This window comes from Macrobrachium nipponense, chromosome 7 (assembly GCF_015104395.2).
Source record: "Macrobrachium nipponense isolate FS-2020 chromosome 7, ASM1510439v2, whole genome shotgun sequence".
NCBI classification, from domain to species: Eukaryota; Metazoa; Arthropoda; class Malacostraca; order Decapoda; family Palaemonidae; genus Macrobrachium; species Macrobrachium nipponense.
Genome location: NC_061109.1, coordinates 23,832,729 through 23,851,413, shown reverse-complemented (window position 1 = coordinate 23,851,413; position 18,685 = coordinate 23,832,729). Strand labels below are relative to the sequence as shown.

The 18,685-nt window shown below is 31.0% G+C and overlaps 1 protein-coding gene across 1 annotated transcript in view; it reads right to left on the bottom strand.

The window, feature by feature from the left end:
* Window positions 1-2,446: 2,446 nt before the first annotated feature.
* Window positions 2,447-18,685, bottom strand: part of LOC135217556 (MFS-type transporter SLC18B1-like) — an 88,777-nt gene continuing 72,538 nt past the window's right edge. The window contains exons 4-7 of the mRNA XM_064253522.1: window positions 15,897-15,992; window positions 15,718-15,791; window positions 3,406-3,553; window positions 2,447-2,617 (exon numbers count right to left, since the gene is read on the bottom strand). Of these exons, the coding sequence (XP_064109592.1) occupies window positions 2,447-2,617; window positions 3,406-3,553; window positions 15,718-15,791; window positions 15,897-15,992 (489 nt within the window). The remainder of the gene's footprint in view (window positions 2,618-3,405; window positions 3,554-15,717; window positions 15,792-15,896; window positions 15,993-18,685) is intronic.

Sequence of the window (18,685 nt, the reverse complement as noted above, 5' to 3'; positions counted from 1 at the left end):
AAATCAATTTTCCCCATTGAAAATACTTAAAATGTCCTTAATCCCTTCCCACCCTCAAAATGCCACCCCATACTTTAATGTTACAGGTTATTAAATAAGGAAAATACATTTCTACCTAACAAATACGTATTGTATATGAATATAATACAATGTGTATGTAAAGATATAAGATTTATTCCATGTATAGGTAGTGTTCAAGTTACAATAATTCAATTTTACAATAGCCTATAGGAGCGAGAGATCAAATTACAATAGCCTAACTTTACCCCATCTTCTAGTTAAATAAGTTCAAAAACAGCAAAATAGAATGATGAAAGTATTGTTTTAACGTTATACTCCTTGAGTAAATGTGTACAGCCATGAACAAACGAACGAGAAAACTTTTTTTTTTTTCTCAAGGACAACCGAATTGAATAACATCTCTTTGCCTTGTATATCAACCATTGTACTGCAGTAAACAATTACCATAGTTATGTTATAAATGACGTTATGTAGACTAGGACAGAAATATTTTTATGTATAACAACTTTATTCATTATAGATTAAAGATCAACAAGGAAATACTATACTGTTAAATTTAAACAAAGTTGTGAAGTTGAGAAAACTGTTCAAGCTACTAATGGCTATTATCGTGCATCAGCAACAAGGATAAAACTACTCAAACAAAACCCTAGATAAAATTGAGAGAAAATCTTTTTATAATCAAAACTACTGGGCTTGAAAGAACACATTTTACTGTTGTTTTCACGCTGATAAACTATAAATAATATAAAGCTTGTATTATGATGAAGTGAAAATAGCAAGCGTAATCACGTAATTGTTTTACTAAAAAAAAATGCCGTCAATACAATCTATTAACAAAAAATTTAGTTCACAATCACAACGAGATGTATTAAACTTATATTTTGACTTAAAAACTTATCGTATGACAAAAAACAACCTTGTCTCACATAAGTAAAGTATCTAGATATTGATTTATGCTAACTAGAAGCAAGAACTCAGAATTTAGTTAAATATGGTGATCTAAACTCATATTTGCCATCAGCCGATTTTCGAAACAAAATATAAACCGTTACGTTAGTATTTTATAATACAATAATATGAGAATACATACTATACCATATTACTGAATACAGTGATGTAGTATATAACTTTTTAAGAGATTCATGGAAAAGATGCACATTTACTTTTTCTTCTTTGCTAATCTTAATTTTCGTCACCACACCACTGAAGTAGCAGCAGCATCTCAAGCTCGTACTTCAATTTTTTGCTTGTGTAACAAAGCACAAAATCGAACGAGTGACGACCCACACCTTGGAAAACTCATATATTAATTCACTCATAGGTCAAGGTACCACTGTATTTGGCATTTAACATAGAGCAAGAGAGGGAGAGAGAAAGGGGGAAGAATTGAAATAGTAGCTCTTACGTTAAAGTCCAAATTTACCTTTAACTCTGATTTACCATCAGAATCATTTATTATAGTCTTCAATAACTCAACAGCTATTGAGGCTTGCACACATTCAAAACAAAACTTACATCATAAATAAAATTTAGGTTTTTTAACAGAGGATTTTAGTATTTAAACACGTTTACAGCAGATAAACAGCAAATTCTCAGTATATGAAATTTTTTTTCCTCAGAAGCTCAAATGTTTGAGACCATTTTTTTATTAGTGAAACCACCTATGATATCTCATGATACTAGTGACTTCTCAGTTTCATTATCATTCAGACGACTAAACTATGCCTTGTACACTTTGGTGATCTTACCATAATCTGTGCACTGAAGCCAAATTTCAAGAAATCTGGACACGATAGAAGGCATCATAAGTCTGAATCAGGTTACATTTGATCCTTCTTTTAAGTATGTGCAGTTATTAGACAATCCTTCATAGACTGCTAATTTCAACAAAATTGGAGATGAAAATTTTTTGGGTTTGAAGGGGTATACTTAAGTACACTTCATATTACCCAGTTTTGTGGAAATTTTTGGAACCAATTTCTCATAAGGTGCCATGCTAATATTTCCAGTAGGGATATAAAATTGTTTTAGCATTTGTATACACAGTCATGCAATATTAGTAGAGTTTGTTGTAAAGCATTAAAATTACTATTGTACCACTGCCCGTTCATGAATAACATTTAAAAAAAAACTTCTAAAGCACAGCCAGATTACAACAAACTCACTTGTTACTACAAGAATTATACACAATAAAGAGCTTTTGTTTGTTATTTTACAAATGAAACTTTTGCAGTAGTCAGATGGACATCTTGCTCCTTTCTTTTCATGGAGCCAGTAAATGACCACTTACCTCAAAATTTACGGATCACAGCAGTCAACTTGAAACCTGGCAATTACAACACACAGTAGGTCCTGGAGCAAACTGTAAAAATTTGAGGCTCAGATCACCTCAACTCAGTATAAAAAAACTATGTATATACTACTACCTTTTACCTTTATAATCTACTAGATATCCCACAGCTACAAAAGTCATGGTCATTTGTATAGTCCCCATTATCAAGAAAGGCATCTTGAAGCCACCTAAGGTGTAAAGTGCGCCTCCAACTATGGGTCCTAACATCTGAGCCACATTCATCGTTGTTCGTGTGAAAGCCTGGAAATAGAAATAAATTAAAAAAATCTCCAAATCACACAAAATTAAAATAATAATGAAAAACTCAAGTGAAACCAATGGGAAGAATAGATGACAAGAGAAAGTCACAATCATAAAAAATTTAATACAATTAAAACAAATAAAATCAAGGAAACCGACTGGCTATGGAGTAGAAAGACCCAACAGGGGAAAAGTTCCTTCTCTGATAAAATCACAAATTCACTTAAAAATTATTGGCTAACGCTATAATGCACAAAATTTTACAAGAACATCTTGAATAAATTCTTAGCCATGAAAATTGTCTAGTTTTTACTTTCTTCATCTTAATATACTCCAATTATTATATTCTTATTAATGGGAAAATTCACTCTACAGTAGCAAGCAGAGAGACTATTAACCTTTTAATATTTTGAAGTAACATCAAATATCCAAGATCTTTTGAAAAATGAACAAGGAGTATTTTGTCATTGATTAGAATTATGATAATATATGTTGTGTTGGGAGATCATTCAACTCTCATGCAAGTGAGGATATTTTGAAAGAATACACCTGTTCAAAATACTAGTAAATCTTAAGATTATATTTTTACTTAAATTCTACATGAAAAATTTACAAATAGCAATTAGTAAAAATATTTGAAAAGAAATTAATTACAGGTTTTCCTGATGCAAAATTTTTTGTTCTTTATCAATACTGGCAGACCTTCACTAGTCAAACAACAGTGGGACCTGGGAGGTTAAGATGATTCATGATTTACTTTATATTAAGAATAGTTATCAGATACTTACAAAAATCTTAGCAACAGAGTCTGGGAACTCTGCAGCTATATATGCAAATGTGGAAGTACTGATACCCGCGTTGGCTATTGCATGGGTCATACGTATCAGTATTGCCATTACCACAAACAGTACACCAGGAGGGAACCATTCAAGAAAACTGGAAATAAATTTATCATTAAACCTTAAAACTCTTGAAATTACCTACTAACACATAGACAAAATTGAATTAACTGCTATGAAGCACATAACTTCAGAACAATTATCCCAACTTTATGCCACAACACCTCCCTAAATTATTTCACTAAGGTTTCTCCTAATTCCTTGACAATACGTACTAGAATTCGACATAATCTAATTTCAACGCGAAATTCTGATTAAATTTTGCATCAGAGCTCAAACAGAAAACAGGAAATTAGACTTGCTGAATCCTTTTTGTTAACAAAAAGTGGTTCAGTCAGTCACTGCTAGTTGGCATTGTTCCCATACTCTTTTCAGAGTGCCCATTCTGCTGCTATTGTTTTGAGTAAGCAGTACATGCTTGTACAGATGTTTTAGTCTTTGTGGTTTTCTATATTGTACTATTTTGATTCAAGCATTGGTCCCAAGACAGACATTGCAGACAAGCAGAAGAGGAAAATGGTAGAAACCACAAATGGACTTTTGGAAATTATTGAAAATTATGAAAATTGTGACAACCTTAAATCCTGTCAAGATTTTTAATGATAGCCTAACCCTTGAAGTGTCCATAGCTGTGTCAATATTTAACCCTTAAACGCCGAGTGGACGTATTTTACGTCGACATTTTTGTCTCTCGGGTGCCGACTGGACGTATTTTAAGTTGACATACAAAAGTTTTTTTAAAAATTCACGGAAATATACTTATAGGCCTACAAGCCTAAAACTCTTGAATCACGCGCCTTGGGGGATGCTGGGAGTTCACGGATCAAGGTGTTGTTTTGTTTGCAATCGTTACGCAGGCGCGCAAGCGCAAATTTCTTTCTTGGCGCACTAAAAAGTATCGGTGACACATCTCGGAAATTATTTCGTCACTGACATAATTTTTGTACCATTTTAAATTAGCAATTACATAGAGTATTATATATTTAAATGTGCGCATTTTTATGCAGAATACAACAAAAAAACACTCATGATTGTAGCTTTTATCAATTTTGAGATATTTTCATATAAATAACGATAAGTGCCAAATTTCAACCTTCGGTCAACTTTGACTACCGAAATGGTCGAAAAACGCAATTGTAAACTAAAACTCTTATATTTTAGTAATTTTCAATCATTTAGTAATTTTGCAACAAATTGGAAGTCTAGCACAATATTTCGATTTATGGTGAATTAATGAAAAAACTTTTTCCTTATGTCCGCACGGTATCTTTTCCGAAAAAAAATCATACGTGCGATTGTGGTAATGTTTGCACCGTTTTCAAATTAGCCGTCACAAAGTTTTATATATGGAAATGTGCGCAATTTCCTGCACAATACAACTAAAAACAACCCATGGTTGTAGCTTTTATCAGCTTTGAAATATTTTCATATAAAAAATGATAAGTGACAAATTTTCAACCTTCTGTCAAATTTGACTCTACCGAAATGGTCGAAAAACGTAATTGTAAGCTAAAACTCTTATATTCTAGTAATATTCAATCATTTACCTTCATTTTGCAACAAATTGGAAGTCTCTAGCACAATATTTCGATTTATGGTGAATTTATGAAAAAAATAACATTTTCTTTACGTCCGCGCGGTAACTTCCGAAACAATCATACGTGCATTGAGGTAATGTTTGCACCATTTTAAATTAGCCGTTACATAAAGTTTTATATATGAAAATGTGCACAATTTCATGTACAATACAATAAAAAATAATTGAAGGTTGTAGCTTTTCTCATTTTCGAAATATCTGCATATAAATCACGATAAAATAGAAAAAAAACCACGTTCGGTCAACTTTGACTCTACCGCAAAATGGTCGAAAAACGCAATTGTCATGCTAAAACTCTTTTACAGCACTAGTAATATTCAGTCATTTATCTTCATCTTGAAACAAATTCGAAGTCTCAAGCACAATATTTAGATTTATGGTGAATTTAAAAAAAAACTTTCCTTCCCTCCGTGCGCGGATTCTCCGCCGCAAATCTCCAAAATGCGTACATCGCATTCTCGGAATATTTGCTCCGTTTCATGTTAGGCGTTTCATAGAGTTTTTATATGAAAATGTGCGCAATTTCATGTAGAATAAAACAAAAAATATTTGAAGGTTGTAGCTTTTCTAATTTCCGAAATAATTGCATATAAAAATATAAAAAAATTCGACATTGTCAACTTTAACTCATCAGATATGGTCGAAAACTGCAATTGTAAGCTAATACTCTTACAGTATAGTAATATTCAATCATTTGTCTTAATTTTGAAACAAATTGGAAGTCTCTAGGACAATATTTAGATTTATGGTGAATTTTTGAAAAAAATATTTGTTTACGTCCACACGTTACGAATTCATGCATCATTTTGTGATAATATTTTCTGCATCATTTTGTGATAATATTTTCTCTGTTGCTTTTATCGTTTTACAATGTGTTATATACCAAAATGATCGCAATTTAGTGTACATTACAACGAAAAAAAATAACTCTTTACCTTTAACTGTTTTGTGCATAGCAATGACAAAAAAGGAGCCAAAAATGAACTCTTAATCTTGAAAACTAAGCGAGCTGTGATTTAAAAAAAAAAATATTTCTGCTTCCGCGCTCACTCCGAGACCCCCTGCCACACGGAAGACGATTTTTAATATACCCCTTTGGCGTTTAAGGTTTAACTACCATCACAACTATCGGCACTGTAAACACATCTTAACTAATGACAAAACCTGTAAGTAATTCAAGTTAATCATTAACAATAAAATTTTTGATACTGTAAAAAAATACTGTAAACAGTAATTACTGTGGATAATTACCATAATTAGATATTAGGATGAGCGAGCTCTCACTTAGTTACCGATGTACGATCTTTATCCACTTCTAAAAACCAAAAAGCTATATAACCCTTTGAACCTTGTAGGCCACCTGTACTAGTCCACCCACTTTTTACCGACTCACTCTTTGGGCAAGCTTTATTAGCCCACAGAAAAGATAATGATAGTAAGTAATTGCTTACTTCATAATATGAAGTTTTTTCATTATCTAGATCACCATGCTAGCTTTAGTAGTTCAGTGATAAATTTCACTCCAATTTAAAATAAATCATCGGCCTTAAAACCATTTCAGATTAATATAACTAAACACACAAATCTTTTCTCAGTAGCTTGTGGCCACACAAAACAAACTACGTACCTGCTTTGTACGCTACTAAAGTCTAGGCTAGGTCTCGAGTCAGTGATCATGGTGTTGAAGGGATAGGGGTCAAGGTCACTCTTCTCCTCTACCTGAACTCATTTGCCCCAGAAAATGTATGGGTAAAAAGCAATGGACAGTATCATGGGGAAGATTACCAGTTTACATGATCACAAAAATTCTAGCCTCAACTGTGATGTTTATCTATCTATCTATCTATCTATCTACTATCTATCTATCTATCTATCTATCTATCTATCTTATATATGTATATATATATATGTATATACATATATATACATATATATAATATATATATGGTATATATAGCTATATCTATATATATGGTATATATTATATGTATATATTATAATATGTATATGTATAACAAGGTAGACTATATATATATATATAATATCTCGTATATATCTATATATATCATATATTATATATATATATCTATGTTTATAAAGTGTATATATATATATATATATCTATATCATATATACTATAATAATCTACTATAATATATATATATATATATATGTCTATCTGTATATTCCCATAATATATATCTCATAAAATATTATATTATAATTCTTGTTATAAATTATATATATACTAATTATTATATATATATTTATATATGTATAATTGTGTATATCATATAACTATTATATTATATAATATTTATTTCTAATATCTATATCTCTATATATAATCCATACATATGTGTGTATATATATATATATATATATATATATATATATATATATATATATACATATGTGTATATATATATATATATACTATACTATATATATATATATATATATAATATATATATATATATATATATATATATATATATATATATATATATATATATATATATATATACAGTGGTCCCCCGTATTCGCGGGGGATGCGTACCAGACCCCCCAGCGAATAGGTAGAATCTGCGAATGTTTGGAACCCCTATAAAAAGGCTAAAAACAGCCTATTATGTTAGTAAAAACTAAGAAAAAACCACTAAAAATTTTCATACTTGGTTTTTTTTTATAGTTTTATCACAAAAAGTGCATTTTATGATGAAATTGATAACAAAAACAAGGAATTTGTGGAGATTCTCATAGAAAAATACCGCGAATGCGCGAATTTTCCGCGAATAATGCAGGGAAACGTTCCCGAGAGAAATCTGCGAATGTGTGAGTCCGCGAATCCGGAGAACGCGAATACGGGGGGTCCACTGTGTATATGTATATGTATATGTATATATATATATATGTATATATGTATATTGTATATATGTATATGTATATATATATATGTATAATATATATATATAGTATTATATATGATATATGTATATATATATGTATATATAATATATATATATATATATATATATATATATGTATGTATATATATATATATATATATACATACATGTAATATATATCATATATTATATATTATAATATCAATATATAATCGTATGGTAGTTGTATGTATGTACTGTATGTATGGATGTATTATGTATGTATGTATGTCATGTATGTATGATGTGTATGTATGTATATGTATGTATATATATATATATATATATATGATATATATATATATATATGTATATATATATATATATTCTATATAATAATATATAATATAATATAATAATATATATACTTATATATATATATATATATATATATATATATATATATATATATATATTCATATTCTATATATCTATATAATAAAAATGTATATATAATAAATATATAATAATATATATCTAATATTATAAATATAATAAATATAGTATAATATAATATATATATATATATATCTATATAAATATATCTATATATATATTATATATTATATATTATAATATAAATATAATATAAATATAATATATATATATAATATATAAATAATAATAAATTTAATATATAATTATATATATTATATATATAATTATCTATATATTATATATATATATCGATATATTATATAATAATATTTATTATATATATATATTATTTATATATATATATTATTATATATATATAATATCTAAATTATATATGTATAGTCTATATATAAATGTAAATTTTTATATATATCATATATATTATATATAATAATATATATCTATAATATATAATATATAATAAATAATTATTGTATATATATTATATTATATATTATTATATATATTATATAATTATATATAACAGGCAGTCCCCGGGTTAAGACGCGTCGTAACCCGAAAATCGTCGTAAGCCAGAACGACGTTCTTGAAAACATGTCTAAAGGGAAAATCTCACTAATTTGCAATTTTTCTTAGGGCCGTATTTCTAAAATTATCACTAATTTACTTTTTTTCATGTGCAACACTGTGCATTCACAAATTACTGTATATTTTCATTAAAATACAAGAGAGAGAGAGAGAGACGAGGAGAGAGGAGAGAGAGAGAGAGAAGAGAGAGAATTACATAAAACCATTAAATTGTTGACTATTGTATGGCACTGTTAAGCTCCGAGTGTCACTGGAGTTATGAGGTAGGGAAATTGATACAGAAAAAGACGAAGGGAAGAATTTTCTTTTGAAATTAGTTATATTATTACTACTTCTATTATTATTATTATTATTATTTGAAAATATAATAAACACGTGCATCTACCATAAAAATTCTTTCATCTCAGTAAGAAAGAGGAATTATCCTTACAAGTGAAATGGAAAGGTCATTTTCATCTCTTTAAAATACGACCATTATGAATTTTGTAATTAAAGTTTTATTATTATTATTATTAAATAACTGAAATTATCAATAAACATTTTACATACTAGTACCATAAAAATTCTTTCATCTCGGTAAGAGAGAGAGAGAGAGAGAGAGAGAGAGAGTGAGGGGTTTATCTCTCTCTGTTCTCTCAAAAAATACTTATAACACTGCGAAAGAGCGGGAGGGAGTTACCACTATGACACATTATCATCTTGTGTGGCAAGAGAGAGAGAGAGAGAGAGAGAGAGAGAGAGAGAGAGACGAGAGAGAGAGAGAGAGAGAGAGAGAGAGAGAGAGAGAGAGAGAGTTAACCTTAATTAAAAGTGACATGGATAGATTAGTACGTATTGTATTTCTTTAAAATACTATCACATATGAATTTTGTACGAGTCTCAGTAAATGAGAGAGAGAGAGGGGGGGGGGGAAATTTCATGAACACTTGATTGCAACACTGCAGCTCTTCCCCCTCCTGGCTGTCACAGAACTTGATAGAATCTGACAGTGTTTAAAAGGGATAGAGTACCTGGATCTCGAGAAAAGGTTACTGAAGAAGACTGGGATTCCCTTCATTCTTCCATAATTTTTAATATAAGCTAAAATCTTACTAATTCACTATGATATTATTGCTGAATAAATTAATATTAATATTTGAAAATAGTAAATCATTTATCATACAAAAAAACATACATCTTTGTAGTAGAGAGAGAGAGAGAGAGAGAGAGAGAGAGAGAGAGAGAGAGAGAGAGAGAGAGAGAGAGAGAGAGAGAGAGAGAGAGAATTATTATTTTTAGTAAGGATATTTCAACTTATTAAACTTACTAATACAGTATTAATCAAAATTAATATTTGAAAATTAGTAAATAATTTTGTATTATAAAAATGTATTTAGTCACGAAATAAACATCAAAATACACTAATTAGTGATTATTTTTGTCAGAAAATACAGAGAGAGAGAGAGAGAGAGAGAGGAGAGAGGAGAAAACTGTGCTAAACTATAAAGGATTCTTATAGTATGGCGTTTTTTAAAAGCGTCGTTAACTCGGAGCGTCGGAAGCGTTGTTAACTCGGAGCGTCGGAAGCGTCAGCGTCGTAACCTCGGAACAAGTGTCGTAACCCAGGGCGGATTTTTCAATGAATATTTAAGAAAAAGCGTCGTAACCTCGGAACGTCGTAAGCCGGACCCGTCGAAACCCGGAGACGCCTGTGCATATATATAGTAATATATATATATATATATACCATATATATATAATATATTATATATATATATATATATTATATATATATATATAATATATAGTATGTAGGTGTATGTGTATATTATATATATATATATATATATATATATATATATATATATATATATATATATATATATATATATATATTATATATAATATACTATATATATATATATCTAATCTATCTATATCTATCTATCATATCTATCTATCTACAGGCGGTCCCCGGGTTACGACAGTGGTTCCGTTCTTGAGACGCGTCGTAAGCCGAAAATCGTCGTAAGCCGGAACATCGTCAAAAATCCTAAGAAAAGCCTTACTTTAATGCTTTGGGTGCATTGAAAACTTTGTAAACTGCATTCTTATGGGCTTTTTTCATAAATAAAACTTCAAATATTGATTATTTTGCATTTTTGGTGTCATATTTCATCTCCCAGATGAGTGTGTAGGCGTCGTAACCCTGGAACATGCGTCATAACCCTGGAAATAACTTCTATTGACAAGCGTCGTATCCTCGGTAACGTCGTAAGCCGACACCGTCGTAACCCGGGGACTGCCTGTATATCTATATGTATATCTATATGTATATGTATATCTCTCTCTCTCTATCTCTCTATCTATCTCTCTATCTAGGTATATATATATAATATATATATGCTTGCAAGAATGATGTATACCTACAGCTTGCAAAAATGATCTATACCTACAGCTTGGAAAAAACTATCATTATATTAATTCCCATAAAGGGGGACACAGAAGATCTGAAAACATACGGCCAATAAGTTAACTCTCAGTATTATACAAAATATTTACAAAGATCATATTAGGCCGAATAGAAAGACAGCAAGACTTTAATCAACCAAGAGAGCAGGCAAATTTTATAAGTAGGATCAACATCTGACCACATATATAATTAACCAGCTAAAGGAAAAATCAACAGTATGATAAACCCACTATTAACCCTCTTACGCCGACTGGACGTATTTTACGTCGACATTTTTTGTCTCTCGGGTGCCGACTGGACGTATTTTACGTCTACTTACAAAAGTTTTTTTTTTAAATTCGCGAAAAATACTTATAGGCCTACCAGCCTAAAACTTTTGAATCACGCGCCTTGGGGGATGCTGGAGTTCACGGATCAAGGTGTTGTTTGTTACAATTGTTACACAGGTCGCGCGCAAGCGCGAATTTCTTTCTTGCCACACTAAAAAGTATCTGTGACACATCTCGGAAATTATTTCGTCACTTTGACATAATTTTTGTACCATTGTATATTAGCCATTACGTGAAGTATTACATATGAAAATTTGCGCATTTTTATGAAGAATACAACAATAAAATACTCATGATTGTAGCTTTTATCAGTTTTGAGATATTTTCATATAGATAACGATAATTGCCAAAATTTCAACCTTTGGTCAACTTTGACTCTACCGAAATGGTCGAAAAACGCAATTGTAAGCTGAAACGCTTATATTCTAGTAATATACAAGCATTTACCTTCATTTTGCAACAAATTGGAAGTCTCTAGCACAGTATTTAGATTTATGGTGAATTTATGAAAAAAATAACATTTTCTTTACGTCCGCACGTTAACTCTTCCTAAAAAATCATACGTGCGATTGTGGTAATGTTTGCACCATTTTAAATTAGCCGTTACATAGAGTTTTATATATGAAAATGAGCGCAATTTTATGTAGAATACAACAAAAAATAATTGAAGGTTGCAGATTTTCTGATTTTTGAAATATTTGCATATAAATCACGATAAATAGAAAAAAAAAACCACGTTCGGTCAACTTTGACTACTGAAATGGTCGAAAAACGCAATTGTAAGCTAAAACTCTTACAGTCTAGTAATATTCAGTCATTTATCTTCATCTTGAAACAAATTCGAAGTCTCTAGCAAAATATTTAGATTTATGGTGAATTTAAAAAAAAATCTTTCCTTCCCTCCGCGCACGGATTCTCCGCCACAAATCTCCGAAATGCGTACGTACCATTCTCGGAATATTTGCTCCATTTCATATTAGGCATTTCATAGAGTTTTATATATGAAAATGTGCGCAATGTCATGTAGAATAAAACTAAAAATATTTGAAGGTTGTAGCTTTTCTTATTTCCGAAATAATTGCATATAAAAAATATATATATAAAAAAATTCGACATTCGGTCAACTTTAACTTGTCCGATATGGTCGAAAACTGCAATTGTAAGCTAATACTCTTACAGTATAGTAATATTCAATCATTTGTCTTTATTTTGAAAGAAATTGGAAGTCTCTAGGACAATATTTAGATTTATGGTGAATTTTTGAAAAAAATATTTTGTTTACGTCTGTGCGTTACGAACTTCGTGCATTATTTTGTGATAATATTTTCTCTGTGTTGCTTTTATCATTTTACAATGTGTTATATACCAAAATGATTGCAATTTAGTGTACATTACAACGAAAAAAAAAGTAACTTGTTACCTTTAACCGTTTTGCGCACAGCGCGATTTGAATACAATTATATATGATATTTCGTTTTTGCGCTATCATATATCGCATTATTTATATATGATAATGATCATTTTTTTCATTTCTGATGGTTGCATACTAAACTTCAGCCAATGACAAAAAAGGAGCCAAAAATGAACTCTTAATCTTGAAAACTAAGCGCGCTGTGATTTTTAAAAAAAATATTTTTTCCGCTTCCGCGCTCACTCTGAAACACCTCCGGCACACGGGAGACAATTTTTTTTTACCGCTTCGGCGTAAGAGGGTTAATGCCATTTATAGACTATGAAAAAGCTTTTGATTCTGTCAAAACTTCAGCAGTAAATAAAGTCCTTCAAAAGCAGGAATAGATGAATCTTATGTTAAAACACTTAAAAATATCTAAACACGTAGTACAGCAAACCTAAAACTACATAAAGACAGTGAGAAATTTCCGATTGAGAAAGGAGTTAGACAGGGTGACCCCATCTCTCCTAAATTGTTCAAACCGTGCCTAGAAGTATTTTTTATGAATCTAAATTGGGAAATGTAGGAATTAACATTAATGGGGAATTAACATTAATGGGGAATACCTTAACAATTTAAGATTTGCAGATGACAGTTTTACTAAGTGAATTAGGGGAGTAATTACAAAGGATGATAGAAGACTTTAGAGAAAATAGAAATGTAGGACTGAAAATTATGTCAATTAGAGAGTACTTGACACTTGAGAACAGTCAAACTTTCATCAAAAGTCTTCTTAGGCATGTCAGGGTGCTTTTTCCGAGATAAAATCTAATGGTTGCCACCGTCGTAAAATCTGGCAACCCAGCGTCTAACTGAATGCCTCCTTCCTCCCAGCTGTTACGATATCTGCCTTGCTTTAAGGCCAGATTACTTCAATGACATCTCTGTTATTATCTGTTGACTCATATCACTGTCTTGGCCCATGTGAAGGTCACAGGGGGGAATAAAGTGATACATAGTAGGCAAAAATTAGGTGGAACGCTGACCGAAAAATATACCACTTACTGAAGCTCCAAACAAGTGACTGAGCGCTCTCTCCTTGTCAATGTCTAAGCTCCATCCCTTTCTCTACACCCTATAAACAGCCTAATGAGAGAAGGCACATTGCAAAAACCCTTAAGTAATGCCTACAGTAATACCCCCATACAGGGCTTTATTAAGTTTTGACAAACTGAATGCAGAACGATGTTTCTGGTGTGTAACCTTGAAGTGTTTAGAAAATATATTCCTTTACTTAGATAAAATGGAAAACATTACCTCTCAAGCCCTTCAATCAGATCAACAATTAACAATTAATTAGTGCATTTACATTCTTGACAGTACACAGATTACCTGCTATATAAATTCCCACCTAATAAGGTCTGTCTTGACATGCCTTGAATCCAAATACTAATTTGATACCTCCATAACTGTACACCTACTCTGAGGTTCCCTTTCAGCATAATTTAGTATCATTCACATAGAATAACTGTTTAGGCAGAAGTGACCTTCAGCTCCAACACTAGCAGCTTCACTTTTTGTCTTTCTCCATTGTAACCAAACATCTCTAAAATCCCAAAAAACCAAGCCTGGCTAGCATGAAAAATGTTGCACTCCCTCCTGAGAGTCACATATATCAAGAAGGCATGCATTAACTTGAATACCAAAAATACTATCTCTCTTGTATCTGATACTTCAATCCAAAATGTTTAGAAATTTCTTGGTAAAGCTTTTTAGCTGTCTTGTTACATTATTATTAATTCCTTGTGATTCTCTCACAACCTCATTTTTGTTCCTGTCCTGAAGACTCAATCTTTTATGATTTTCATGTTAGGATCAATAAAATTCTTAAGAGTACTTCTTGTTGCTGTTTTCAGTAATCTATCAGTGCTTTCTTTCCAAAGACATTTTACTTTTGGGGAAAATTACAAATAAGTGACCAATACTAACTTACTCTGGGTACAAAAAGATATTGCTATAAATTTTAAATCATTTTATTTTACAAATAAAAATTAATTGCACGCTACAAAAAACTTTCCTGTAATGGCAAACACCACAGGCAAGCCTCATGACCTTGATCTTGATTGTTTCAATATAAATGCTGCTCCTTTGTCAGCATTATACTCTTACTACTTACTTTACTTATTAAAAAAAAAAAAAAAAACTATTTTTTACTACTAGTTCTGTTGTATTTTACAATGCCATAAAACATCAGTGTATCATACCAGATTACATACTGTACATCAGTTTACCTTGAATAGTCCCAGAGGGCTTTACGTACTTTGGGACTCTGGGTTATGGCCCAGTCCTGAATAGTTTAACCATTCTGCCAGCTCAAACTTTACCCTAAAAGGTGCAGATTAATTTACAGCAAAAAGCAATAATTAAATCACTACTAGTCAAGAATATTAAATACTGTGGATACCAAGATTACTAATACTTAAAAATGAACTTACCCAGAAAGAACACAGCATCCGCCACTACAAAACAACCCTGCAGTAAAGGCAAACTTGACCCCTATATGTCTTAACTGCAAAAATAAAAATCATAAGCAAGTACTTTTGGGAGGAAAGATATTATACAGTAAATACTTGCACCAAAAACCAAGCAAATGTGCACTTGGAGCACAAATTACCTTTTTGCCAATGAGAGGTGTTACAAGAAATGCTGTGAGGCAATTTGTCCCAATTATCACTCCAAATATAGTAGCAGTTGCCCCTTTCTTTTGCGCCTAAAGAGAAAAAAAGGTGCCTTTAACTAATTACGTATTTATGTATGGAAAAATTTTATCAGAACTACAGATTATGAACTGTTTCTATGAATGCTACAAATGCGGACTTGTGGCTAGTGACAACCTTGGGCAAAAGCTTTGCATGCTCCTGAACCACCGCTAAAAACCATATTTGGTAACAAAACTCTAAAACCAGAACTTTACGTACTCAAACACAAACCTCTGTAACAAAACTAAATTTTCACAAGTTACGCATTAGTTTCTTTGCTACATTTGGACAAATTTTCTTTAAGAAAACTAATCATTAAATTTTAAAATTATCAATTATACCCACCAATCCATAAAATAAGTCTTAAGCACATTTATTGCCACCAATTTTTACCATTGGTATACATAGTACGTAGTTCCAGTAGCAGGAGTGACCGGTTCAATTACTTCAAGTGTCAAGCCCAAAGGGTCATTCAATACTCCCAATTATGCAATTATAGCCTAATTAATATAAATTTACACAACTTATATTTCTGCATGTAAAACTACCTTTAAATCCTAAAATTCACCCCTAAAATTTGGGGGTCGCCCTATACTACCATATTAAAAATCAAACCTTGAATTCTTAGTGGTGTTTATAGGTAGGCTAGCCTAGGCCTGTGTGTGATAACCACTGACATACATGAAAAGATTCTTATGATATAAACTGAAAATAAATACAGTCAAGCTATTATTAATACCTTATATTTCAATGGTATAGCATTCAAGAAAAATAATTCCATATCAACGAAAAGCTTTTATATAAGCGAGCCCAGCTGAGAAAATGTAAACAAGTTATGCTGCACTCACAGAAAAACTTATCTTTTAGTAACCTTTCAGAAATTTTTATAGTAGTGTAATTATGATAATATTACCATTTAAGATAGTGTTGATTTTTAATTAAAAACTATCATTTTGGTGAACACAATTTTGGATTACATACAACTGTTTAGAATAATCAGTCATATGAAAGACTTACGTACGATAATTACATCATACATTAGATTAACCAGTCTGTCTCCATCTCTTTATTTCATTTAACTATCTGCCTCCATCTCTTTATTTCATTTTCTAGTTACGTTAAAGTAAAAGAGAATGATAAAATATGATTAGTAACACTATACTCTTTGCGTAAATGCCATAAGCAACCAAACGAAAAACAGCTGTTTGGATACGGACAATCAACAACCAAATCGGATAACAGATGTCTTGTTTACATTTCAACCATCATATGATAGTAAATAATTACCGTACAGTGGGGCATCGCTTATTCACGGATCAGTATTCACGGATCCAGTTAATCACGGGTTTTTCTTGGACCGTTTCTCATGTTACAGCACTGGTATGAATCGCTGCATCACGGGTTTGTTGTGTTGCGTATGCGATGTTTTTCGGTAGGCTAACCCTCGGCCGTGGTCCGATAACTACCAACATTCATTTAAAGACTCATATAATGATATTAACTGACAATAAAGGTAATAAAACCATTCTCACCTAATATATTATTGTCCTATCTTCGAAATGATAGCCTATTCAAGGTTTATGTACAACGTTCATTGGTAGGCTAAGCGTAGTTGCAGTGCGATAACCACCAACGTACACAAACATTCACATTATGATATTAACTGACAATAAAGGTAATAAAACCATTCTTACCATATATATTATAGTCATATCTTCATAATAAATACCTATTCAAGGAATAATTCCACATCATTGCACTCAACTTTATCGTCGGAGTGGTCCAGGCACAAAATGTAAGCATATACCTTTACGTACGAAAATGGTTTATGTATACGGTTGCGTTCAAAGCGACATTTTTTGTTTGATAAACTTTTAGAAATTTTAATAGTAGTTGTAGTGTAATTACAGTAGTAATAACATTAAGGCTAATATTAATTCGAACTTCATTATTATTTTGGCAGTATTCGTATATAACTTCTCTGAACAATGAAGTCATGCAAACGCTATTTTGTCATAGAGTTATTCGTAAGTATTGCTGTTTGTTATTGGCGGAACTAAGCGTAAACGAAAATACATAAAAGCATTTTTTGTACCTTATATATTATCGTCATCATCTTCATAATAAAAAGGGCTATTCGGGTGGAGTAATTCCATATCAGTTGAAATCAATTTTATCTATGCGAGGTGCCAGCCGAGCTGGACAAAATGTACGTACGTATATGTAAAATCAAATTTTATTGGTCGGTTTCACAGCAAAGATTATCTTTCGAAATTTTTTATGAGTACTATTGCATGCTACGTAGTAACTAATGTTTGGAAATATACTTAACATTAATTTATCAATACAAAATATCATCGTTATTTTTGGTAGTGAATAAATAGTTTCGAATTTGATCATACATAACACTGCATTGTTATGGGTTGTTTGTTCAGTGATAAAACAACCAAAAATAACGTTAACTTCCTTTCCTTTAAGGTCGTCATATCGTTACCATAATAAAAAGGCTATTCGTGGATGTAATTCCATATCAGTGAAATCAACTTTTATTCTAGGCGAGGCCAAGCCAGCTGACAAAACAATGTAAGTACGTATATGAAAATTCAAACTTTATGGTAGCGTTACACAGCAAAGGATTATCATTTTTTTCTTTTTGTTCGAAATATTTCTATAGTAGTATTCATGCAACGTAGTAATTAATGTT